This window comes from Papio anubis, chromosome 5 (genome assembly GCF_008728515.1).
Source record: "Papio anubis isolate 15944 chromosome 5, Panubis1.0, whole genome shotgun sequence".
Taxonomy (NCBI): domain Eukaryota; kingdom Metazoa; phylum Chordata; class Mammalia; order Primates; family Cercopithecidae; genus Papio; species Papio anubis.
Genome location: NC_044980.1, coordinates 62,934,543 through 62,962,256, shown reverse-complemented (window position 1 = coordinate 62,962,256; position 27,714 = coordinate 62,934,543). Strand labels below are relative to the sequence as shown.

At 39.0% G+C, this 27,714-nt stretch overlaps 1 protein-coding gene and 1 long non-coding RNA gene across 5 annotated transcripts in view; both read right to left on the bottom strand.

The window, feature by feature from the left end:
- The window catches only part of PIK3R1 (phosphoinositide-3-kinase regulatory subunit 1), an 85,213-nt gene that overhangs the window by 53,306 nt on the left and 4,193 nt on the right, over nt 1-27,714 (bottom strand). For all 4 annotated transcript variants that reach the window (XM_031666196.1, XM_021939408.2, XM_009208553.4 and 1 more), the window contains exon 2: nt 20,899-21,618. In XM_031666196.1, the coding sequence (XP_031522056.1) occupies nt 20,899-21,232 (334 nt within the window). In that variant the 5' untranslated portion in view covers nt 21,233-21,618. The remainder of the gene's footprint in view (nt 1-20,898; nt 21,619-27,714) is intronic.
- On the bottom strand, nt 2,423-12,119 carry LOC110743471. Its single transcript, XR_002522572.2, has 2 exons — nt 8,569-12,119; nt 2,423-2,870 (listed from the first exon to the last, which is right to left on the bottom strand). It is a non-coding gene; the product is annotated as an uncharacterized LOC110743471 (long non-coding RNA).

Sequence of the window (27,714 nt, the reverse complement as noted above, 5' to 3'; positions counted from 1 at the left end):
TAATTGTTGCCAAAATAATTGACCAAACATGTAATGCCAACAAAGGGTATCAAATGATTATTTGGGTAGTGCCTCATATAAAAAAGCTTAGATTCCAAATATGAACAGACGTAAAGAAAAAATAAGGGCACTATACAAAAGAGTATTGGCTTTATTCATAAATTTGTTAGGGTGTCTACCAACACACACTATCACAGATAGAATACTAATCTATGGAAATCGTAATTTTCTCAAGAATTGAAGGGTGTTTAGATACAGGGGACAATGAGGGGAGGTGGATTTAAGAATCAAAATCTGCTACGCTGGTGTTTTATATTTAAATCTAAGTCATCTTAGTAACTGAATTTATATATCCATCCAAATAGTGGGGAAAACACCATTAAAAAGAACATTTTTGGCCACGCGTGGTGGCTCATGCCTGTAATCCCAGCGCTCTGGAGGCCAAGGCAGGCGGGTCACTCTTGAGGTCAAGAGTTCAAGAGCAGTCTGGCCAACATGGCAAACCCCATCTCTACTAAAAATACAAAAATCAGCCAGGCTTAGTGGCACATGCCAGTGGTCCCAGCTGAGGCAGGAGAATTGCTTGAACCCAGGAGGCAGAGGTCGTAGTGTATCAAGATCCTGCCACTGCACTCCAGCCTGAGCAACAGAGCAAGACCCTGTCAAAAAAAAAAAAAGAACATTTTCCCAGTATGGAAATCCTTGAGAATTTTCAAAACAAAAACCTTTTTTTGTTTTATCAAACGCACCTTAAGGACATTCAATGACTCTGGGGAAATGATGCTGTTTAGGGCAGTCGTCTTTGCATGGTGCCCATGATCTGGAAAAACAGGTCCTGGGACCAAAGGCCAATGTCACCACTGGCCTGTCCCGTTTCAGTTGTGCAGGAAATAATGGATTTCAGAGGCTAGAATGAAGGAAAGCCCAAACAAACAATAGAGTTAGAAAAATGTTTTCAGCCTGTAGTCCCAGCTACACCAGAGGCTGAGGTAGGAGGATCACTTGACCCCAGGATGTCAAGGCTACAGTGAGCCATGTTCATGCCACTATACTCCAGCCTGGGTGACAGAGCAAGACTCTGTCTCAAGAAAAAAAACGGCCATGTGCAGTGGCTCACACATATAATCTCAGCACTTTAGGAGGCTGAGGCGGACAGATCACTTGAGACCAGCCTGGGCAACATGGTGAAACCCCATCTCTACAGAAAACTCAGCCAGGCATGGTGGTGCACGCCTATAGTTCCAGCTACTCAAGAGGCTGAGGCGGGAGGATCAACTGAGCCCAGGAGGTTCAGACTGCAGTGAGCTGTGGTCGAAAGAAAGGCAGAAAGACAGAAAGAAAGAAAAAGGAGAAATGTTTTCAAAATCAATCGTCAAGCCTCTAAAATGTGTCCAATTAAAATCCACTTATCCATTAAAATGGAATTCTATCTCAAAAATATAATTTTAAGACAGACCATGAGAGCAGCATACCTCCTCTACTCAAAAAACTATTATGACTTAGAGACGAGCCATGACAAATTCAAAACAGAGGGAAAAGTTCCTTATCAAATCCCAGATTTCCAAGTCCCTTATCCAAGAGCACCACTGAAAGAATTCTATTTCGATCACACTAAAACTACCTGTCAGAACGGCAAACACCTTTGAGTTTTAGTTCTTCTTTTTACCAATAGGTGGCAATCTTTATTGCTAAGGATTTAGGCAAAGGCTTCAGCTTCAGAAAGACTGCCTTTCGTCTCCCCTCTTAAGGCTCAGCATTTTTTCTCTTACTAATGAGCTATTTGACAGTTAGTAAGCATATAACCAAGATATTTGTTATTTATTAAGCTAATGCAATTCTGGATTTATAAAGAAAAAAGAAGTCCCAGAAATCTTTTTAAAAAGACACACATGGCCAGGCGCGGTAGCTCACGCCTGTAATCCCAGCACTTTGGGAGGCTGAAGCAGATGGATCATTTGAGGTCAGGCGTTCCAGACCAGGAAGGCCAACATGGTGAAACCCTTTCTCTAAATTAGCTGGGCATGGTGGCGGGCACCTTTAATCTCAGCTACTTGGGGACCTGAGGCAGGAGAATCGCCTGAGCCCAGGAGGCAGAAGTTGCAGTGAGCCAAGATCGCGCCACTGCACTCCGGCCTGGGCGAGGAGTAAAACTCTGTCTCAAAAAAATATATGTATATATACACACCAAGTGGACAAAGCAAAAGAGACTTTGCAGGGGAGGGGATGGCTAGGCATGGTTTTGACATTATTATGACTTCCAAATAAGGCATAAAGTATAGAATACACCCATACAGCACACTAAAGACTCTGGAATGGTTCACAACCAACTTGTACAGGTAATGAAGATATATAATGTAAAAAGAATAAAGGTGTTTACCAGAAAACATCCTTCAAGGGACAAGACTTATAAATGCAATGGAAACTCTGTCTCAAAACAAAACTTTATTCCAGTGGTCTCTTCGGGGAAACATGTACACAGGTGTTCAGCAAATTCACTGTCACCTTCAATGCAACTGAAGAGAATACTCAATTATGTGTCTTCGAAAGAACTGGTCAGTTCATGCTCACTAACTTATGTAATTCTGCAATAATTTAACTTCATTTCTTCTTTGGACAGCTTCAAAGAAGGTGAAGAAGAGTTCATCACTACTCTCCATAAAACACTACTTCATATAATCTTCAACTGTTTAAATTGGTCCTTGGTCTTTATCTTCTGTGGCTAAACAATTTCAATTCCTTTCATTTTCTTCAGGTTTAAATGCATCGCTTCAGTCTAAAAAGTAATTTTTTTCATGTTTGTCCCAAATGTATTTTTGTTTTTATTTTTGAGGGCCTCACTGAAATCCTTGGCTTGGTAGAGGTCATCAATTCTATTTTGCAGATGAGAAAACCAAGGTTAAGTATGCTACCGTCTTTAGGTCACACAGCACATTAGTCACAGCAATTAGGACTAACGGTTAGCCAAGGGCATTGTTCAGAACTCTGAGATGTCCAGCCTGTTTGCAAGTGCTCCACGTAAGCAAGAACAATGAATGGAAAAGAACAAAAGTGCAATGCTGCGTTGGTGATTCTATAACATCAGTAACAAACTCTTTCTCCTATGTATCTCCCACATGCTCATAAGGACCAAAACAGCATATTCAAAACTCAACCAGCTTAGTTTTAAAAAAAGTATATTTGTCTAAATTCTTAAACTTTCCAAGATGTATAACCACTGCTAAATATATTCACGTATAATGCAATAAAGAATTATAAAATATAATGAAGATTTGCTGATATACGTATGTAGTTCAAGCTTTTCCTCCAACTAGGAGGCTCTTTGGATTAGAAAATAAGAGATAGCTAATAAGACCCATCATATATTCCACACTGTATTCTTTTCCAATGTTGAAATCTATTTCTTCCCTTTGAAGTCAGCAGCTGAGTCTCAGAGAATCAACCCAAAGCAGAGTGACTTGGATGCCTGACTTAATCTGGCAACTAACTGTATGAGTCCCTTTACCCCTCTGTTTTGCCCCCTCGATGACAGAAAAATTATTCCTTGTGCCAAGGGATGCAGAGAGGTTGATAAAACTGCATGCTACTTTCTTAGAAATTGTCCATGAAACTCATGGAACATGTTATGAGATGGAATATCATAGATGATGTTCAATTAAACATATAGTTTCTTAACGTCTAGTCCCACAGAGTCACATTACATCTGACAAGTTCAAACAAGTGCATTTTTTCTAAAATACTTGTTGCCTTATAACTATTATTCCAAAACAAAGGAAGAAAACTTCAAATTAACAAGGGATATGACCAGTTAACTATTCAGTGAACAGCAGCATTCATATATTCAGCACGAATTACAATGTGGTTACAGCTAAAACTCATTTTTTTTTTTTTTTTTGAGGTTCGGAGCAGAAGTTTAATAGGCAAAAGAAAGAGAAAAGCTCTCTGAAGCAGATGGGGGTCCCGGAGAAATGAACAGCCCTAAAACTTATCTTTATACTCACAAAAATTTTATTACTTGATATAAAATAGGCAGTGAGAGAAAAGTTTTCACAAGGACCATTGAGTGAACTTAATGTTTCTAATTAAAATACCCATAAATAAATCCCAAAGTCTTTAATTATGACCCATTTTGTCAAGAGACTTTCAACACATGCTTTTTGCTAAATCCCACCGGGGAAAAAAGAAAAAGAATTTTCTGTCACTCAAGTCCTGTACCTATGAAAATACACTCCATACAACTGTTTTCTGCATCCAATTCATTTTTCTTCTACCTAACTGGGGGAAAAAATCAAGTTAAATTATTTCAATTTAAAAAGGTCTTTATATACAAATAAAAAGTCACCAAGGATGGCTGGTTACAGAATTTTGGTGTGCCCTGGATGAACGTATATTGCTGCTTATATCCATCTGCAATTTAATCTTAGTAGAAAATACAATTAATGCAGCCACAGAACACTCCAGATTAATGCTTTAAACTACAGCTGTTTAATCTTCTCACTGTAAAAGACCAGAATACCTAACACTTGATTCTAGAAGAGCAGGAAGTAAACAAGAGTGGAGAAGAAACTGAAGTTACTCAATTGTCCATGAAGCTTAAGGAGCCATTTTACATAGTTCCAATTAAGTAGCCCCTCATCACTCTCATTCATTTAATCGTTTCATGGCAGACTCTTCAGAATCTGCATCCCAAAGGTAACTTGTTTCTGCCCCTGATCCACCAAAATTAATTGAGCAGCTGCTTTATGCTGAAGCCCTGGGCTGGGAGCTAGTCTTGATGGTACAGTAGCTTCTTTTGGTTAACTAATTGAACTGTCACTAAAGGAAAAGACAAGCTACAACAGATATACTTGTTTGCAGTTGGTTTACACATTTTCTCCAGTGACCACTCTGGGAAAGAAAGGTGCAACTATTAGCACAAATTTGGTAGAACAGAACTTTCTAACTCCAACCTCTTTTAATTCATTGCAACTTCCCTTGAAGAATTTTCTAGGTTATGACCTCCATAGATGGTTCTTCCCAGGGCTGAATTTTCTCTGAGGAAAATCCTCTCATCTAGTTAGAGTTCACAGGAGAGGACATACTTTTTTAAAACAGGAAACAGAACATCAAAACTTTTCAAAGTTTTATGTGTCTAATCAAAGCGGTGGAACAAATCTTTTCTTAATCAAAATTATATTTCAACAGTCAGAGAGCCTAGTAGATTTTACATGTTCAAAAACTAACAATTCTTCTGATACCAAGAACAGAAATACAAGTTATGTTTCACATAATACAGAAGCAAAGGGCTCAAAATGGGCTTTACTCTTTCATCGTGGCCTTTTGTAAAAATTGCGACAGTGGACCAGTGGGATTTCTGGCAGGAAATAAGTCCCATCAGAAGCTGACCTTTGTGTGTGTGTGTGTGTGTGTGTGTGTGTGTTTTTTTTTTTTTTTTTTTTAAGGACTTGCTTATGCAGAAAATTCTTGCTTTTTCCATTATGTGGTGTCTGGGGGAGGGTGGGAAGAGGAAGGCTTCTTTCTATACTTGTAGAGCACTGTAATTTAAAATGAGTCATGCAAAACACAAATGAAAATGTTAACCTCTGAGATGGGGGTCAGCAAATTTTATTCCCGCTTAGATCCAGTTTTCTCTGGCCAACTTGACTAAATACAAACCAGGGGCTTTCCCTGGATAGTCACGCTCCAACTTACCCAGACACTGAGGGCCAAGTTCAAAAGAAGGCAAGCTCAAGAAGGAGGCCTCTAGAATTAAGAAATCCTTGGCCATGGCTCAGCTCATGGACAGGCCTTGGGCTATCCTGTTCAACCCAGCATACCTCCCATTTCACAGGTGTGAATTTCCAGCTCCCATCACAGCTCCTGGGGATACCCTAACTCCTTAGATGGGTAGAATGATCTGTCCTGGTGGTAAGCCGTATCACAGTCCCTGACATGGTCTCCTGGGTCCAGTCTGGGAAAGCATTTGAGTTCCTATCTACCCATGGAAGACCTCTCTTCTGGGGCCTGCTGCCTTGCCTCACTGGAAGTCATGCTTCCAATAAAATCATTAAACCTACGTTCATGATTTAATGGAACCACCCAGCAACTAAACTAGGACTTTTCTTTTGGCTTCATACATCATGACTATGATGCAAAGTTTGACCACCGTGTATTCTCTGAGCAAGATTCAACTTGAGGCCACATGAAAAACTTCAGACACTTGATCCATGTTCTAGCCTCAAGTCCTCTAAGTCAGAGCTGTTTCCTTCCTCTATGCCAAGATTAATTTTTTGCCTAACCCATCAATTAAAACATAAATCTTTTTCTAGGTTGGAATTGCTATAAGGAGTACAATTCCATATTCTCAAACTAACAATATTCAAATATCACAATACTTTTGCCTAAATGGAATGAGGGCATTGCTTTAACCTATGATACTTCATATTCTTCCCTTTTTATTTCAAGTAAACTTTGAAAGAAGTTGATGCATTTTGTGCAAATGTGTGTGCAAATTGTCACAAATAAGGCTCTGATTTGATACATGCTTCTAGTACCTGATTTTCACAGAAATTAGATTGGCCAATCAAGCATTTTTAATATCTATAAGATTCTTAAATTAGTTTGAAGGTAACTGGTGTCTGGATAAAGATCATAGAAATGTGAGATTGTATTTAAAAGTCTACAATTTACAGGCAACTACTTGCTAAGATTTAGTTAACTGCCAGAGGTTCCTTTCCTCCTGCAACTCGTCTTGAGCGTGGTACAGTGTGGTGCTGGGAAGAACCCATCCTGAAGTGAGAAAGGCTAATGCAAAGACCCGCTCTTTACCAGCTACTAGTGTTGGACTCTGGGCAAGTTTCTTTTTCTTTCTAAGCCTCAACCTGCAAATAGGACTAAGTGGACTAAGTGAGATTAGGTAGGCAGAGCACACAGCATGCGGTGCCTGGCACAAAGCAAACGTTCAATGCGTGCTTGCAATTGTGTTAGTAAGGAGTCACATTGAAGAAATTTCAAATTTTTCATCTCAGAGGTAAAACATTTTATCTTGCTTGTATTTAAGAAAAGGAAAATGTAGCATCTAGATGTAATGAACTAAAAACAGTAATGTAAAAAAAAAAAAAAAAATGCAACTACCACCTTTTCAGCAAATCAAAAATTCAGGTGATTATTCAACTACATGCCCGGAATAAAGTAACAAAATTAATCGAATATGCACTGGGATTTTACTAAAAATATTAAGTATCAACTCTTCTCTTTAACCCTTATAAACAAAAGATTTTTTTCCCTCTCATTTTAGGAGGCTTTAATTACTATTAACTAGTAGTCATCAGTATTATTAATAGTTACTATAACTATTAACCCCCACCAGGACCATTTCCTTCTCTTAGGAAATTATACATTAAATGTGAGACAATATAATCTGAAGATTACTACTTACAATTGCTAAGTTATAATTTAAAACATTTCAATATGTGAACTAAACAGCATTTAGTGCTGGTGAAAGATGGTCCCTTAGGAGTCCACTGAATCAAGGGACTCATCATCTAAGCAAAACCCTCAACTATATTTTAAATGTGTTCTAGAAAATAGAATGATTGGGGTTGCCTGGGAGGTGGAGTGACAGTGGTTTTGCATTTTGGAAAAAGATCACTGTGAAACTCACCCCATCATTCTCTTCTAGAATATATGAAGGGCAACTGGTCTCACAGCTAGACTATAACAAAACGAGGAAGGAAAGAAGAAAGGAAGGAAGGAAAAAATATTTTCATTCTTAAAGAACATAATTACCCAAAATATTAAAGGGATATAACAACTAGGTTGGAATTCACTGAAAGCAGTTATGGGAATAAAAAACAGTTACAGTGACAATTCACTTAGTTGAATTTGACAATTCACTTATTTGGGGTAGGCAAAGAGGTCTCAGAGTCTGCTGCACAGACTCAGGTTCCTGGCAAAGAAAACAAGAGTAAACATTTTTTTGCATCTTGTCAAATTTTTCCTTAGTGAGGGCCAAAGTTAGATGATTCCAATCACAGAAGGGCTGCAGAGATGTGGTCTGACAAGAACTGGAGTTTCGGTTAAACAACTGTGAATGTTATGGTCCAATATGTTTAAACTTCCTCTAAATGTTAAAGCTGACCGGGTTTCTCAAGTTTCCCCTAAGGGGAAGATTAGACCACAAGTGACAGTTACAATATAACTGTGCATGTAACGCCAATCCAAACAATGAAGGCTAGTGAAGTAGCAAGTTAGAGCTAGCTTTCAGTCCTTTCTCTAAAGCTGCTTTTAGTGAAACAGCACGCTCAATTATAAAGGCAGATTTGTACAGTGTACCCAATAATGGCTTTTCTATATGATGGTTTAAATATAACATTTACTATATATCATATACAAATACAAATACATATTTATACATAAACATTTATATATAATATATATAAAAGTTGAATATTATATAAATCTATAATGTTATCTACAACATTAAGAAGTACAAGCCAAGTGAGGGCCACACTGAAGGTTAAAATTTTAGCCAGTTAAGAGCCACAGGTTCCAACATGCAGAAGGAATGAACTGCCCTTTAAAAGTAATCACCTCTTTCCAGCCTGTGGTTCTGATGAGGTTCTTTTGCTGTAAGGACAGTAACTCACACATCTGCTTTATTCTTTTTAGTTGTTCTTGGGTGTGTTTCCCAAGAGGAAAAATCTGCTTGCTTAACTCACTTTGTCATATCAGACCGCATCATACGTCACTGGCAAGCCAGGGAGTCATCTGCCTTTGGCTCCAGGGTGCCCTGTGGCTGGTCAGAAGTCAGCAGCATGAAGCAGTGTGAACATTAACCCCCGCTGGCCCTTTCGCTGTATTGCACAGTTGCTTAAGAGCATTGGGTCAACAGTCGGACTGTTTGGGGTCAAATCTCAGCTCCTCCACTAGCTGTGTGACCTTGGGCCATCATCTAAGTACACTTGTTTATCTTTAAAACAGGTATAATAAGGCCAGTGTCACAGAGTTCTTAGGAAAAGTAACAAGTCAATGGAATAAAAGGTTAGTGCAGTACCTGAAAAATAATGTGTGTGTTGAACACATAAATACATGTATATGGCCAATTTTATATGTATATATGTGTATATACGAACATACATATGTTTAAGTCTGTATTTCTTATTCATATACAGTAAACATTTTCCCTGTAATATTTTTATTCTTTGTTGCCTATCTTTTGGAATATATATTTCTACGTGTTTAGAAGATATATACTTTATAGTTTTATTTTGATAATTACTTTTTAAGGTAACCAAAATGAATTACTTTTAAATTTATACCTTTTTAAATTATAAAGCTTAACAATAAAAAGGCAACCTTTAGGTCCTCCCATGTGAACAAGAGGTTCAGTGTATCTTTCCTGAGCTCCCGCTGATCAGTGAATGCCTCTCAATTGCCTTTCCACATAAAATACAAGGAGGAAGCTCAGTAAGTTCTTAAGTCACCATCTTTTCTCCTCAAAACTCTACTGAAATCAATGCACTATTTTTTTGGCATTTATTGCCAGACAGGGAAGAAAAACATCTTTGTTTCCTGGTAGCAAATATCTTGCCAGATATTTTGGCAAGGTACTTTAACATTATTCTTAAAAAGAAATGCCCAAACATATTTTTCATTGATTTCACATGAAAAATATGGGGAACACTTTCAAATCTGCACGTATGCGTGAAAACTTATTACAATGATGTTGTTCTATTTCACTTGATGTGGTTTCCCGTTTATCAACACTTGTAATTCTCTCCTGTTAGATATTCTCTCCATATATCTTCTCCCTTTTATGTTTTTATCCTTTGCATTCTGAAAGAGCCTTATCTTGTTTCTCCTTCACAACACAGACTTTATTTTCAGCTCATTACCCCCTCAAAACATGAATTTTAATATGCTATTACATTTTTAACTTAGTCTTTTTTTTATTGTTTCACTCTGATTTCATCCCATCCTACTGTCTTTTCAGCTCATAACCGTCTGACTACTTTCTGTCCCTTTCATGAGGGACAGAAATAAATCATAATAATAAGCTGAAATATTGTAACAGAAGTAAATTGTAATAAATCAGTTCTGGAGGTCTACTGTTCTTCCAAATCTCCAATACGATCTCCCTTTTTCTTTTATAGATGGACATGCTTCAGTAGGCTTGGTTAGGTTTTTCCTGTTTATCACTAAATAAGGAAAGATCTACCCACGCCTGGTGACTGCTGTGAGCCAAGGGATCCACTTGGGTGCTGGTATCAGGCCTACAGTTAGTTGGCAGGTTGAGACGAACAGGCCAATTCCAAAGTGGTTTTCATTTCAACATGATTTTGATTAGCCTGAGAGAAAAATCTCCTGCGTTCGCCGCCTGGCTTTCTGGTGCTCTGAGGGATGGAGAGCCTGTAATACTCAAAACCCTCCATGAACACAGGTCTTTCTAACTCTACCCCACCTTCAGCACTTTATTTTCACGGATCAGGATTCTCAGGATACAACAGTAATAGCCCCTAACTAACCATTCCAGCTCTCTCTGGTTATTTTCTGAGTTGTAACCTCCTACTGATTAGAAAGGCTTTGTCGGAGAGGACAAGGAAGAGGGGGTAAGAGCATTCCTGAGGATAGTTCCCTGTGCCCTTTCTGAATTATGGACAGAATTAGGGAGGAGATGGGTCTGCCCTGCTATTTTTAGGTAGTCAAAACTTATCCTATATTTTTTAACCCTGGTTCTGTTGAGTTTACAGTATGCATTTCCCCCCACTAATTCTAGTTTTATGTATTCAGAATAATTTTTTTTTCTTCCTGTCTTCTTCGGGACTGTAGTGAGAAGAGGCTCTCTTGGAGACTCTCAAGAAGCTGTCTCAGGACTACCAGCCAGAGGCCTTTTTAACTCAGAGAACATTTTTTAAAGGTTTTTTTTAATTCAATGAGAAGATAAGTAAATAAGCAAAAATAAATGCATTCAGGAAGTTCTGCTGGCACTCACTACCTTTGAGAGACGATCTCTGGGCAATGTCACACTGTCCTATTAGATACCTGAAAATAAAATTCACCTGTGCCTTTCACTTACCCCCTCCATCCACCCCTCTGCCCTTGGAATTCAGGTAACAGAAACACAAATGTTATAAATTTGGCAGTGGCCGACTTTCCTGAGAAATACGGTTTGGCATTCAAAGGAATTTGGCAATTTGTACTCAGTCTTTTTAAATGGCTTTTACTGCTAACCTTGACATAATTCAGGTACAAGACTTCAGATTTATCTGAGTCAACTTCAAGTTTCTTGTTTTTATGGATTTCAAGCAGCTGCTATCCACAGGCCAAAACACACAATTCTTATGCTGGATACCCTCAAGTTTTTGGCTTTTAAGCAAGTATAACTCCAGTCTGTGCTCCATTTTAATCAAAATGATATAATGAGTCTGAAATAAGAAAACCTGAAGTGCAGGGAAACATTTAAAGCAGACATTTAACTTCTTCAAAAACAACAGAAATGAAGGTAAATCTATTTATCAAGGTTATAAAACTTTTGAGTTATCTGATCATGGTGTATTTCTTCCTGAGAAAAATTGCATTTACATGCATATACCCAAAACTTTGTCTTAGCTTCATGGCCTTATCCGTCTCTTTGTAATTCAATCCTTTCAAATACTTACCAGACATAAGAAAATGTTGTAAGTCACATATAAATTGGAGGTAAATTTCTGGAGTTGTATGAATGTAATAGCTAGTGAAACTTAACAGATAGAGCAGACATAATTGAAGACCACCCAAAAAGCAGAATTCAATTACCGATAACTTCACAAGGGACTGCTTAAGGCAATCCCCACGACTGCCTGACTTGCCCAAAATGTTCTTGAATCTTGTGAATGCACCATCACTAAGAAGTCCCTTTTCTTTTTAAATATTTACACAATCACATGACCTTCAGTTTTTAAATCTCAAAAATGGTCATAATATGCCATCTTTGCAGGGTGGTTGTGAGGGTCAGATGAAAAATATCTATAAAATGTCTGGCAGGGCCAGCGTGGTGGCTTGCACTGGTAATCCCAGCACTCTGGGAGGCCAAGGCGGGTGGATCTCCCGAGGTTAGGAGTTCGAGACCAGCCTGACCAATATGGTGAAACTCTGTCTCTACTAAAAATACAAAAATTAGCCAGGTGTGGTGGTGGGCGCCTGTAGTCCCAGCTACTCAGGAGGCTGAGGCTGGTGAACTGCTTGAACCCAGGAGGCAGAGGTTGCAGTCAGCTGAGACCGAGCCACTGCACTCCAGCCTGTGCGACAGAGCAAGACTCTCAGGAAAAAAAAAAAAAAAAGCCTGGCAGAATAATTAGCAAAGACTAAATTTGCAAATGTTTAAGGTTCATTTTGAAGAAGACATTTTCAACAGTTAAACAGACCCACAGAGAAGTGTGAGACAAAAACTATAATATGCACTTTGATATACTCTAACCAAATTCATTATATCTCATTCCTTGGTACTCCACAGATATTCCTTATTATTTAGCAATAAAATCATCTTGTTCTAACTTCTTCAAATACTTCTGAATAAATAATAAACAAACTTACTTTTTGCTACCTGAAAGAACATGGTAAGATTTAAGTTAACAATGTGTAAAATGCTTTGAAATTATGCATTAATGATGCCACAAATATTCAGCTATATTTCTATAGTTGGGACACAAGAATGCAAAAAAAAAAAAAAAAAAAATTTCAAATGCACTGTTTACTGATAAAAAAATTCTTAAGCATTGAAAATTATTTTTATTATTTATTTATGTATTTATTTAGAGATAGTCTCACTCTGTCACCCAGGCTGAAGTGTAGTGGCACAACCTCGGCTCACTGCAACCTCCGCCTCCCAGATTCAAGTGATTCTCCTGCCTCAGCCTCCCTAGTAGCTGGGATTACAGGCATGCACCATCACACCCAGCTAATTTTTGTATTTTTAGTAGAGATGGGGTTTCACCATATTGGCCAAGCTGGTTTTGATCTCCTGACCTCAAGTGATCCGCCCACCTTGGCCTCCCAAAATGCTGGGATTACAGGTGTGAGCCACTGCAACTGGCCTCAAAAATTATTCTTTTAAATAGAATAAAAATAAAACCATCAGTGTTTAAGACTAACAATAGCTAAAAAGTTAACATACTATATCTAATATCATAAAAATTAATCTTATTAATGCCCTTGAGTAATTCTGAAAACTGCATTTTACCAAAAAGCCAGTAGCAGGCTGGAACCAGTGCTTGCTGTGGCACTGGTCTCATGTGCCGAGTCTAACAGCATTATGTCAATTTTCTTCTTTAGGAGAAAGCTTGGAAGATGACAATGACAACCCCAGACAGTCACTCTGACTTCACAATGCAGCCTTGTCTAATGTCTATGCTAATGTGTTACCTCTTAGGTAGATTTAGAGGGGTCTGAATAAACAAAATGTTATAACCATCATTCTCTACTTAGCTTGCAAAATTTAACAAATATGTATGAAACAAATCTGTAGGAACTCTGAGCACAGATCATGTCAACGAGTTTAGCTCTACTGCACAGATGCCATTCAAAGGAGGCAGTAAGTTTCAAACCAGTTTAGATACCAGCAATTGCTAACTGCCCACCAACAGAGGTAGAGCCTAAATATTCACACTGGTGAAACATATCTTAAAACCATACACCACGTGCATTTGCAAAAACTTGATACCAGGTAGGCACTTTCATAAGCAATAATCCCAATGAGGTCATGTAAGTACATCTTTCCAACCATCATAGGCTGCTTCTCTGCATAAATCCTCTCACTGCATTCCCTTATTCTCATATACAGGGCTTCTGGGTTGCATTATTGGGGAAACACTACTAGTGAGAATCAATTTTTCTGGGTCTTATTTCTCCGACAGTTCTTCTGATTAGGAAGAGAAGGATTGAAACAAAAACTCTGCCAAAACTCGAAAGAGACAGCATTTAGCTTTTCATCTTATACTTAGAGAACACTGGAACTAGAAGGTTAAGGAATTTATAGAAAGCAAAGCAATGTGGAATTTCTGATTCAAATAATATGTCACAGATTTATATTTCACTTATGTCTATATTCTTTACTCTCTTGGATATCAGATGTGATCATCAAATTACGGCTCCTGCAATACGCTATAATAAATTCACAGTTATAACTTCAATATCAATCAAACTGTGACAGGACAGAATAATCTATAGGCATTACATAATCTACCAACTGAGAATAGAGAGATAGATGAATACAAATACATTGCAAACACCTCCATGCAAGAAACAGTCCAGAGAGGGTATTCCTGAAAATCACAGCCATGCTTTAGGTGGTATAAAGTCTTTGGGAGAAAGTTCTGCATACATAATTAAACAAAGATTTGTGCAGCTAATTTGTGTTGTTTTTAACTACAAGGATATATTTTAACAATGTATACACTACATTATCCATTATATAACAATGTATACCATGTTTTGTTTTTAATTCAAAGTTATATTTTAACAATGTTTCTACAATAATTCTACTCACTGTATACTGCATGGAATTTTCATAGTAAAAATAAAATATCGTGGTCTTTTACATAAATTGGTAAGAAGGAATAACACATTTATAAAGTAGTCTGATATTTTGTTAAACAACTTGACATTTTAGGTACACTACACCCAAGTAATTGAAATAAAGCCCATTTCTAGTTCGCTTCATCCCCCTCCACGTGTCCTCCTCTATTGAAAGCCTATGGACTGCTTTGATATTGAATGGTATAAACTCAAGACCTCAAAACATTCAGATATAATCCATCATGCAATTATGCTTCTCATTTCAAGCTATCACACCACGTTATTTTCTCCTATCTGAGCCTTCAGACCAATGTTACATCCTTCCCCATGGAAATTTGTTAGCAACAAAGATACACATATAGGCAAGAGCCAGCTGTACTAACATCTGTTTGGTTTTTACTAATCAAAACATGGATATGCAAATAATGTCATATTTGGCACTCTTATTTGCCATAGGTGAAAAATTCTCCCCTTTTTGGGTGCTACTTAGCAGATGTAAGTCACCATTTGTTGTTGAATTTCAGAATTTCTAATTTTTTTTCTAACTCAGAGAAGAAATTCTTACTAATCAGAACGTCTCTTCTTGCAGACAAAGATGCATTCATCTAGAAACCAGAGAAGACTGACATCAAATTTATCAAAGAATCTATTGACAAGTTAAATAGAGAGTTCCATATTTATAACAAAGAAAACTGTATTCGAATATCAACATTAACTTAGTTGCCACAAAACAAAATATGCTCCCTCTAGTTAAATAACTCCTATTTGAATCAGAGGTGTGTGAGGGCTTCACTTAGGATGTACATATAAGGACACTGGACCCTTTTCCCGTTTTTTAAAAAAGAACACAGGAAGAAGTGTATAGAGTCAGAAGCCTTAACAAAAGCATCTGAACAAACATTCTAAAGGACGGAGACAGAAACGGACACCTGGCAGAAAGCTTCCCCTCAAATAATGTCTTATTCTGCAAGCTTGGACTTAACTGTCACCACAGCTCTAGGAGAGAAGTTCAAGTAATTCCCTTCAAATAACAGACTGGGGGAAGGAGGGAGAAATGCCTTCCTCTCCTCTCTGGGCGAGAGAGCCTCCCTACTCTCGGGCCCCTCAGAGCATGCCTGTGAATTCCTCAAGTGGTCAGGCCAGCTCAGGATCAGAACCCTCCTGCTAAAAAGCAATAAAGGTGAGAATCCTCTTTTTGTCAATTTCATTCTCAAAAAAACCATGGATACACAAATTGTTAATTAGAGCTACTTTTCTTTCACTCATACATTTTTAGGGAAACAAAATAACTAAAATTAACAGAAAACATGTTTTTAAAAAATCAAAAATGTAATGAGAATATAAATAAATGCTCATGAGAGGGTGAACCGTGTTGCAATACGTAATTTAATATGCAAATGACATATTCTCTGACCCTAAGATAAGTGGTTAGGCTAATTTGATTTTATTCAAAATAATTAGCACATTTGTTTTTTCCAGACACACTCTTTAATCAATTATATTCATTACGTCTTTTAGAAATATATTTCATTTCCTACTGAAACACAGAGGGCCAACACTTAAATTTTTATGCCTGGGTAGAAATCTCCATAATGTCCTGATGAACTTTTCTGGTTGGTCAGAAGTTAGAGACAGAGCTCAAAGGCCCTTATCTTCTAAGATCCTGTAACTGACACAACTTTCTTGCAAAAACAAAGTGATTGATAGATGCAGAACGAGCAGTCAGCACCATAAATTGGGTGATTTTCCCCATCACTTGGGCTTAACAAGACAAACCTCCAAGTTCACAGCAAAGGCTTATTTAAGTAGGAAGGAAGGTGAAGAATGTTATGAGAAAGTATATTCTGAAAGAAAACAGAATTCATAAAGGCAGGAATTTGTGAAGCAAAGCAAATAACTTGCACAACCACTATTTGCCTCAAGGAGACAGCAGTAGGTTATGATCAACGGGCTCAGCAGAGGTGTGTAATTTTGGATCAGGTCACTATTTTCTGTGACCTCTGTACAGTGTATCAACGTCTGTGATTTATTGCAGCCCTGCTTTCTGGACACGGAACAACAACCATGAAGGGACACTTGAATGCTGAATGTGAAAAATGTAACAATAACATGCCTCAGGAAACCATGAAAACCAACGCCAATGGCGGCCTTTTTTTTCTGTTTAGAAGCGATTTTGATCAAAATTTAACATAAGCCATGCCAAATGCACGCTTTATGTCTTACGTTTGAAACCAGCTGAAATCCACTGTCAGAGTCTGCAGGAGGAGCCAGCGAGGGTTGTGTAGGTCAGGATGGAGGTGAAGATGCAGTAAGTAATCTCTTATGCTAGCAGGTTTCAGTGCACTCCACAAACTAACATGGGCACAGACTCACTCATCTAAATATTCTGCATTAGCATGACTTTAATTAAAGGATCTCAAAGTATGAGTTAAAACCACTGTCCTGAGAAATAGCCTCACTGGTATGGCTTACATATGACAGAGGAATATATTTTTATTCCCATATCCCTAGATCCCCACTTTCCATCAACTCATTTCCTTGTGTACAAGAGAAAATATAGGACCCTGGCTGAATGAGGTTGTGTGTAGCGGGACGGGATGCCAGGATCTGAGCAGCCTAAGCCAGAAGATTGCCTTTCAATAGCTGCCTCACCTAAGAGCATGTAACACCCACCTTGTACACCCAGCACACTCTTTATCCAAACAAAGCATGCAAGAGGTTCTCTCCAAAGAACATAGGGCTCTACTGGTTTCTAGAAAAATGAAATGTCATCATCATATTGGCAATTTTAGCCCCCATGCAAAGGGAAGGAGATAAAAGGATGGGAGAAAGGGCACAGAATTTGCCCTGAGGATACTCGCTGGCCAGGACAGACCCTCTACTCACTTGACTTAAGTGACTGCAGGCACTATCAGCTTAACCCACTTTCCCACCAGCAGAACTACCTGTCCCAGGCCCTGGGAAGAAAATGAAGAGTTCTGGAGACATAGCAGGCAATGGTGAAGGCCAAGGCAGAATGCCTCAGATGTGGAGGATGTGGATAACAAATAAGCTGTTATTTTCTAAAACAAGATGGGCCATTAAGCTTTGTATGATTGCACATGACATTCAGAGCACGTGATCAATTTCAAAAGCAATGCAGAAAGTGAAATAGATGATGAGCTGCAGCAGCTCATGTTTACCAGCATGCTGGGAACCTACCACACTGTCCTAGATACTTAGGATAATGGATGACCACAAAGATCCCTCCCCTTATGGAGCTTAAAAATCTAACAGAGGGAACAGTCAATGAACAATAAACATAATAAGTAAATGACATCATGGGTTAAATAATCAATGATTTGCAAAAGCAGAGAGGTAGGTGTCAGCATGGAATATCGTGAGTAGAGTCAGACTCCATGAGAAGAAAGATTTGAGCAGAGAAGTGAGAGTGGGTCAGTCTCAGATGTCTAGGGAAAGAGCTGTCCAAGCAGAGGGGACAAAGCACAGCTCTAAGGTGGAAGAGAGGCATGAGACAGCATCTCAGGGCACGCTGGCTCTTGAGTCTTAATTTCATCTTTTATCTTTGCTTTCTAGCGCAAAATAAGGACTCAGGCCATGCTTACTAAATGTATTTAAGTCCCAAAACATCCAAGATTATCCAATTAGAACAATTCATTCAATCTATATGCCAGGGCTTCCTAAAAAACTGCATGCAAAATGTATTGGAAGAAAGTACAGCGCCGTATATAAGATTTCCTAAGGGGTTCTGACTCTTTCTCTCAAAAAGTAAAACGTCACAGCTTTATTTCCAAGAACATACAAGCAAAGTAGAAACGTAAGACTCTATCGTACAGGGAGGAATCTCTCACAGAATGTACTTTTGGCCAGAGTCTAATGACAACTTCCTTTCAAAAACAGAGAGGATAGCAAGGCTCAGCAGGACACAGACACACGATTGGCATGCAGGCTGTCCTCACACCCTCTATCTACCCTGCTGCCCATTAATGAGGTGTGCCAAGTCCACAAAACAAATCCTAGACCTGGGGCGGGGGATTGGTGAGGAATAACCTTCTAAAAGCAATAAACACAGCATAACATGAAAAACTGGCTAAGTCAGGTGGAGGTGGAGGGTGTTAAAAGGAAAAAAAAAAAAAAAAAGAACTAAAGAATTCAATTACAGTAAGAACAGAACAGAACTATCATTTCTTGCCTTCATACAATTTGTCACCGCAAAAGCTTTTCAAAGAAATACAAACGGAGGCAAAAGAAACCAGTCTCATACGTTCCAACATATACCATTTATCCTTATAACTACTTTCCATATCAATTCAACATGCAACTCATAGGAGCTATTGAATTCGCACTTCGTAGGAATATTTAAATGAGAATACAAGACCAACATTTCTAGAAAATTGAATGTTTAGTATTATACTCCCCACACGGCCCCCCCGCCCACTCTCTTTTCAACCTTTCAGTTATTCCTAATTTCTCATTTATATTCAGGCTCTAATACTTTTATGCCATTATCATGGGTCTCTTTCTTGAATTCTGCTAAAAATTTTCATTTCACTCCACCTTTCCATGTATTAAAGAAAAATGGAAAAGCTGCTAAAAATCTCAGTTGTCATCACATTACATGAGAAAGGAAGCATTATAAAATAGTTTAGGATATAAAAAGAGAAAATGATTTTTTCTATAAGGAAAGACTTGCTTTTCTGTACACCATATCCAAAGAAACTTACACCTGATAGCAATTATCAAATGCAATTTTGCTGAAAGACTGCTTTTATAAAATTGTTTTGTAACTATTCTTGACAAGGTGCCCTTATTCCACCTTGTAAATAATCTTCTCTAATTCAACTGAGATATTTTTATGATTCTGTAAAGCTCTGTATTCTGGGAAAAATTAAATCACTTTTTCTTTTGAATTAGCCTACTGAAGAAAATGTTTTTAACTTAAAAAAATAAAAGGTGAAAAATATATAACTTGGTGGAGAAAAACGATTATACATATGTATCTTCAATCTGCTAAGTGCTGCAATGGTTGACAAAATCACTTATGTATGTGTGGAGAGTCATGGTTTTTTGATTCACCTGCAAAGCAAAATTAACTTTGGCTTTTGAACAATATAATAAAAGATATTATTTGAACATTATAAAGTGTAACATTTATGAAATAAGTATCCCTTCTGGGCTGGGTGTGGGAAAGAAAAGGGCTTCCCTTCAGGTATCATTAATAAATTCCTTGACTTTAACACAATATTCCCAATCTATTATTACTCAGTACTGAAAGGCAGCTCTTACCCTTGCATTCTGTTTCTCAGTTCTCATTGTCTTATTCACTTGTGTTAGAAAAAGGCAACATTAAAGAAGGCATAACACCTTATTAATGGTACCAGAATCTCTTCCAGAAATATCCTGTGATGCCAGTCAGGTCTCCTCAATATATAACTACTGCAGTTTGGCCCACCCATCTTAAACATTCCTTCCCATTCCCTTCTTAGATCCTAAGAAAAAAGACTACCAGAGAAAAAAGAAAAATGCATGTGATTTACTAGTGAGGAAACCGGTATTTGACAAAGCTGATAACACTAAAGCTGAGCATAAGGCTTGTCTCTGTGTGAAACCAAACAGAAGATAAACCTTAAAGACACAGTTGTGCCCGAAGCGCAAGTATGGACCATCTCCAATAAGCAATAAGTGGTTTTTGAATGAAGGTGGTTTCCATTTAAGAAAAGTATTCAGTGAATGTTTTTTCCCCTCATGAAGGTGAACCAGACTATAGGCATTAATGCTACAAATGACACTACCCACAAAGGAAGTGAAATCCCTTTACTTTTATACTAACTATAGGATTGGGTTTCAGCTTTGCCCACAGCGATCCTGGAGAGGAAACCAAGAGGTAGATACCGGGTTATAAAAACAATGGTTTCTTCTCAGCTGAGTTCTGTGGTCATTTTATTACTCTCTCTATTTTTCCATACAAATCATGTTAAACATACTTACATTAGACTTACCCTCCACTTTCCCAAAATTATTATTAGATACACACAGGTTGAGTATTCCTTATCTGAAATGCCTTGAACCAGAAGTGTTGTAGATTTCATGTTGTTCTGGATTTTGGAATATTTGCATTATACCCCTTGACCACTCTTAATCTGAAAATCTGAATTCTGAAATGCTCTAATGAGAATTTCCTTTGGGTGTCAAAAACACAAATTTCTAGTTGTGTAATGACTGACCAAGCTTTTTTGCACCACGCATCAATTCAGGTGTAGTTGCCAAGATAACTTCTGCCCAGAACATAACAACTCAACCCAAACTTAAGACTTTTCCTTAAAAAGAAAAAGAAAGGGAGTCATTAAGCAACCACTTATCAATACTGACCTTGTTGTTCAACATCTGCTTCAGTTTTCGAAGAACCTGGTGCAACAGGAAGAGGCCGAGGCGGCCGGGGCTTTGGCGTGGGAGGCGAGATTTTTTTCCTTCCAATATATTCTACATAAGTTCCCGGAAAGTCCCCCCTTTCCCCTGTGGTTTCATTATAGCCATTTAACCAGCCAATTTCTTCAGGCCTGGCTTCCTGTCCATCACTGAATCCAAGAGCTACTAAGGACCCTTTATTCACAGTCAATATGTCACCCAAGTGCAAGTCAATATCTTCTTCTCTTTCCTTTTTATAATCATACAGCGCTCTGTACTGGTACCCCTCAGCACTCATGTTTGCAAATCTGCTACCATGCAACAGTTGAGCCTGGCTGTACAGAGCAGTCTGATTTTACGTTTTTATGAAAAGTGAATTCAGACAGTGTGTTAGAATTCCTATTATGTGTCCAGCAGAGGACAAAGGACCACTCTCCAAAGGTTTAAGAGGAGAGGTGACTGGCCATACGGCTGTCCATCTGTCCTCCATCAATGGTGTGACCGAAGACAGGGCTCCACTTCCTCTGCGTGCCACAGTCCTCCCACTGGCTTCCTTTTCAGCAACTTGTCAACACTTTGAATCCAGGCTGACTCTCACAGCGAGGCCCAATCCTTTCTGACACTTTTGTCACACTGTCCATCTGTCGTCTGATTGTACCGTGGCACTCCACACACGAGCTTCACCTAGGAATGAAAAAAACGAGACTTAAGAATGAACACCACACTTTGCCATCTGTATTAATTGGAATTTCTACTTCCATTCAACAAGTACTTAATCGATTTGGCAGACAGACACAGGCCAGTGTGCTATTGCTTGACACAATATACACAACAAAGATTAGTAAGGCAGTTGCTGCCTTCTAAGAACACTGGGCGGGGGCAGAGGGGAGGAGTGTCGGCATGAGGCAATGTCTCAGCGATAAGACTAGTACACAAAGAGCCGCAACACTAGTACATGTCATAAGAGAGGCAGAAACTAAACACTACAGGGTTCAAACGAGGGAGAAAGCACACTAACTGCAGGAATCTGAAGACAGAACGGAATGTGTGGTGAGATGCTAGTTACAGAAGTGACTAAGAAAATGTCATATTCTGAGAAGAGCTAGAACAGGCAGTCTGAAGCCAAAGAGGGAGCAGTGGGATTGGGGTTAGAGATTTAGGTAGGGGCTGTAGGACATCATGCACGCCCATGCTGAGTTTGTGAGTGATTCAGTCCACCATGTGGAACACTGAAAGGGCTTGGTGAAAAGTGAGCAATAGGATCAGAGCTGCACTTGAGGAACATCAGTCTAACCACAATGTGTGAGAAAGGTATGTTGCAGAGGTCTGGCCAAGAGGCAGTGAGGACACAAACCGAGGTGGCAGCAGGTGTGAAAAGGGGAGGAGTGAAATAAACACTGCAGAGAAAGAACATGTGGGATGTGGCAAATGCTTAAATGTGGGGCGAGAACGAGAGGAGCAAAGGACGCCTGATCCTGCGTGAATGAGAGTTTGTAGCACTATCAGGCAAAGAGAAGCCAGGTGACCTGATGTGCTGACGATGATTCTGGGCGCCCCTGTGCAAGTGTGCTAGTGGCTGATAAAACCCTGGTCTGTGATTCAGAAGAGGAAACACACTAGGGACTTGGCAATCAGCCACAATTAGGCAAGGCTGAACTCAATGGAATGGAAGCGCTCACAAGGACAAATTAAAAGTTAAAAAGAAAAAAAATGATCCAAGGGCCAAATAGTGAAGTTCAATGTATGTAACTGAGGAGGGAAAGTCAAGGTTTAGAGACAACGTCCCAAAAACAAGGAAGAAGAGTTCATAGGAAAATGTGATCCCTAAGACTAAATCCTACAAAGGCATCCAGACAGGAGAGACTGAGTCAAGGCGAAATAATTTGGGGCTTCGCCCATGATGGAATCATCACGCAGATTCCAGTCCAGTAGTGAGGACAGTAAGAACGTCTTAAGGAGTTCAAAAATATCAGAGAGGAAGTAGCAATGGCTGCTGCAGATCACTCTATAAAGAGAGCTTGATGGAGGAAATGGGAAATGGAAGTGTTTTTCTTTTTTGTTCTTAAACATAGTGGAGGCAAGGGAATTAGAGAGTTACTAAGTCAGAGTAGATGGCTGAGAACGGCATGTACACATATACACTTTGTACTCCAGGCATTTCTCAATGTTATCTTTATTATAAAGAGTAAAAGTCACCCAAAGGTTTCAGTTAAGCTGGCTGCACAATAAAGCAATAAAAACAATAGCCACATAATTTCAGTGGGCTATATCAAAGAGAGCTTTTATAAGTTTTAAAGAGTGGAACACTTTAGAAGTTTAATATTATAGGCACTCGTCAGTAGAGGCATCTTAAGAAGCAAAATCTAATCACAGATTAATTGTTATGTTGGCATTCAGAAGTGTAAAGTATTCAACTTTACATGGTTAAAGCCTCTTAGCTGTAATACAATAACACACTTAGGAGAGTTACATATTAAAAGAAGCAAAAACAAACACTGGAAGTCTTTGTGGAACAAGAATATTAATTGGGGACAGTACTCTACTCTGCATTTCAGTTGTCGGAGAAAAGAATTAAAGCAACCAGTAGAGCATATCAGAAAAATAAGCCATATTATTTGTTTAAAGAAAGCCTTTCCTTTTGAAAGATCCAGAATCAAATTGAATATTCACTGCATAAATTCACATGAAAATGTAGAACTAGCAAATCTCATTTTTAGTACTAATGTACTCTGTACAAAAGAGACACAGACCTCTAAAGAACATGAACATTTACATATCCCTAAATGCTTAGAAACCAGGCAATATGCCTAAGAATAATTTAATTCCTCCAAATCTGCCTTGAAATTTTTGTTAGCTTTTCCTGGCAATGTATGTCTTTTAGGGAAAAAAAAAATCCTCGACCAGTAGGCTGGGTAGATCTTTATGCCAGCTGCTTCCCAGCACTTCCTTTATTCCAGCCACCCAGTGGGCCAGTTTGGTGGGATTCCTAATAGAATGGGAAGTATAATGAACAAACTGTCCGCCATCTTCAATCCCCCAGGAACCATCAAGCAAGCCCCTGCCCACAGCTTACCTCTGAAGCTGTTCCTTGCCAGGGGGCTCTGTATTAAGAAAAGGCTCCAGGTCTTGTCAAGGTTTTACAAACCTAAAAGCTGTGCTTGACTCTGCCTGAGGCTAAATTTGTGCAAAGGGAAATAGAAACCTAAGGAACATGATGACTTTTTAGAGGCTAGACACTAGAGAGGCAATCCCTGTCAGAAGTGACAGAGAACTAAAGGTCTCTACAAACTCTCTCTCCCTTGCCACCTGTAAGAAGAACCTTACTTTGTGTGTAAGAAGAACCCTGTGCAGAACTCTGGGTCCTCATCTGATAAAAAGAACCACAAATCTTCTATGACTCTAGGATTGTAAATAGAACACACCATTTCTGTCTTCTGAGATCCCAAAGCAAGGCCAGGAAGACGGATACAAACAGGGCATCCACCCATTGATGCAGACATTAATTCAAGGCCAGCCATTAGTCAGTGTCAATTAAGTGGTCTGAGGGCAATGTTGTTTTTTTAAAAAAAAAAAAAAAAAAAAGGAGAGCAGACAAGTCATTGGGGTGGGGACAGGACCACAAGGTGATAAGGTGTAGAGAGCCCTTAGCTAGATAGAGAAGGCAGCCACCCCTACTCTTTTGCACATTGTACACTTTCTCCTGACTGCCATGTCCATTTTGATGTCTGTCATTCTTGAGGATTGAATGGGTTAATACACATAAAGCTCCAGTTAAGCATTGGGTGATGATGATGATGATTGAGTTTGTACACATATAGTTCCAATTAGTATTAGATGCTATGATGATGCTGACTATATATATATAGTCATATATGTGTGTGTGTGTAGATAACTATATAAAAACAGGTACTATCAGTAGTCTCACTTAACATAGGACAGAGAGTATCTCTGTCATGATAATACTCAGCAATTGTGAAGAGGAACTAGAATTCAGATCCAGGCAGTCTGACTCTGTAAGTCCCATTTTTAACACCTCTAGCATCTACTGCCTGAACTCAACTTGCTTTGGTGTCAATGATGCAGATTCCTGGCCTACACAGGCTGATCACTCTGATTAACCTTAACTGTCTGTGTGCCTCTTCAACTCTCTCAGACAGCGGCTTTACTGATAGTGTATGTGGCTCTTTCACACTACCTGCACACACAAAAAAGCTATTTTAACTCGGCAGCAGTTCCATCAACTCCAAAACCCAGCATCTCAGCCATGCAAATTTTCTTCCAAAGAGACTTCATTAAAATGTGTCCCTGCCAAAGAAGTCCATAAACTAGTGAATAAAAGAATACTGGGCACCCCACTTCTGGAAGGCTGCCCACTTCTGGAATCCTGCCTATTTCTGCTCTATGAGTTTAGCTTCTGCCACCTGTATCCTTCTTAGCACCTCTGCCTCCTGCCACTATCCCAGGCCCCTCCACTGAACAATTTCCAACAACTCAGCTCCCACCTGGGGGGATATGGCACTGCCACAAGGACTGTTACATTTAGAGGACTGGGAAGTCCTCTTTTCTCTCATCCTCAAATTCTTCACAGTACTGCACCCAGCAGCTTGAGGTATTTGGCAATACCTGTGTAACCAACCCCCTGCACCGAGATGGACTTGGAGCCTAAACTATCCAGATCAACAGGATTTTTCCTCAGATTCACTCTAGTATGCCTCCATTCTCTTTCGCTACATATACCTGTCCACTGAACGATTTTCACCCAGTTGTGACATGATTATTCACATAGCAAAGGTTTTTTATATGTAGATAACATTATCTACAATGTAATATTTTCAAATAACCAAGGCAGTTTTTTGATATAGGCTCCAAGCTAGTGCATGCATAAGTTATTGTAACAAAGGGTATAAAGGAATCCTACGAACAAGTAAACTAACTTACTCTTATACAATATCATATGCAACAGTTCAAAATTTTAAGGAATTTTTCTCCAGTCTTTCAATCCTTCTAATGACTGCCTGCAATCCCATTAATCAGAAGCATATTTTCTGTCCCTGCTAAGACAGAGAGCAATTCTCTTTCTATTCCCCAAAATGAAATTGTTTCTGATGTTTGACAAGTAGCAATCCAAAGCTACTTAAAGTACAACTGCTGTAAAGTAGATTTTGTGTGTAACCCTCTAACCTATAGGCATTTTGGAAAAGAGCCAAACAAAAAACCCTCTCTGACTTTGTTGAGTTACTCCATTCCCCCTTTAGAAATGGCAAGAATCTGGAAAACATGATGGAGAGGCAGGAATACAGGATATTTCTAAATCACATTAAATTGATCAAGAATATATCCAAGTCATGTGATTCTATCTCCCAATGAAATTAAAAGTTTGGCATTGGATGGCAGAGCAAAATGGGTCTTCAACCAAGGCAGGAGGGTATGGAAGGATTCCTGGGCCCACAGCCCATATCTCTCTACATTCGGTCTTTTTAACTTCAGTGTGCTAGCTCAGAGTCTAGGTCAAGTTCCTCACCTAAATTCATACAGTCTTTTAAAAAATCATTATTTAAAAATGTTTTACCTTCCAAATCATGGTGTCCCAGAAATCATGAAAATCAAGCTGAACAAAATTAAAATATCCTAGTCCATTCTGTGTTGTTATAATGGAATTCCTGAGACTGGATAATTTATAAACAACAGAAGTATATTTGGTTCTGGAGGCTGGAAAGTCCAAGAGCACGGCACTGGCATCTGGTGAAGGCCTTCGTCCTCCCTCCTCTTGCAAGGGCAAGATGCAAGATGGGGCCAAACTCGAGTTTATAACAAGCCCATTCCCAAGATAACTAAGCTACTCTTGCCATAATGACATTAATCCATTCATAAGAGCACAGCCTCCTATTAGGCCCCACCTCCCAACACCATTGCATTAGGGATTACATTTCCAACATGTAAGTTTTGGAGGACACATTCAACCCATAGCACCTAGTAAACATAATAAATTGCCTTCAATTTGAAATGATGAACTTGGGTGAATTTTATGGTATGTGGATTTTATATCAATTAAAATAAAATGAAAATAATGGGCTTAGATTAACCCCAAATAATAGACATCAAATTCATTTCCAAACCAACCAACTAAACAGAATGTGTTGCATGCTGCCATGCTCAGGGCTGGGTGTGTGGTGTGGGTAAATAGGGTGTATAGGCTGTAATTCTCACCTACAAGCCCTTTTGGTGTTGTGTTTATGGGGCGAGGGAGAGGAGAACAGGTAGCACAAGCCCAGGTAACACAACAAGGAGACAGGGCTCTTCAGAAAGCAGCCAACATGATGGGAAGGCACTGCAGGAGACACAGAGGAATGACCCTGGCCCAGGTGATGGCAACGCTTTGGAACGCAGTAGCCATTACGCGGAGGCTGGGAGAAAGGGTGACGTAGCTTCTGGGACCTAAGGGACAGATCCTATCACCCAGAAAAGGCCATGAGGCTGATCATTCTGGTTCTCTGCATCCTCACAATGGAGAGGACCTGAGGGGGCAGGAATGAGAAGACTGAAGGGGATGATTTTAAGTCTTTCTTTTTTTGAAAAAAAAAGATGCTATTCTGTAAACTTCTTGGCAAGGTTAGTATGAACACTGAGCTTCAGATTCAAGCAGCTGCCCCAATCAGTAACTAAATATGTAACCTCAGGAAAGTCACTTAAACCTCTCTGTGGCACAGTTTTATCATCTGTGAGACAGATACAAGCAAACCTACACCTCACAGAGTCACTATGAGGATTAACAAAATGACA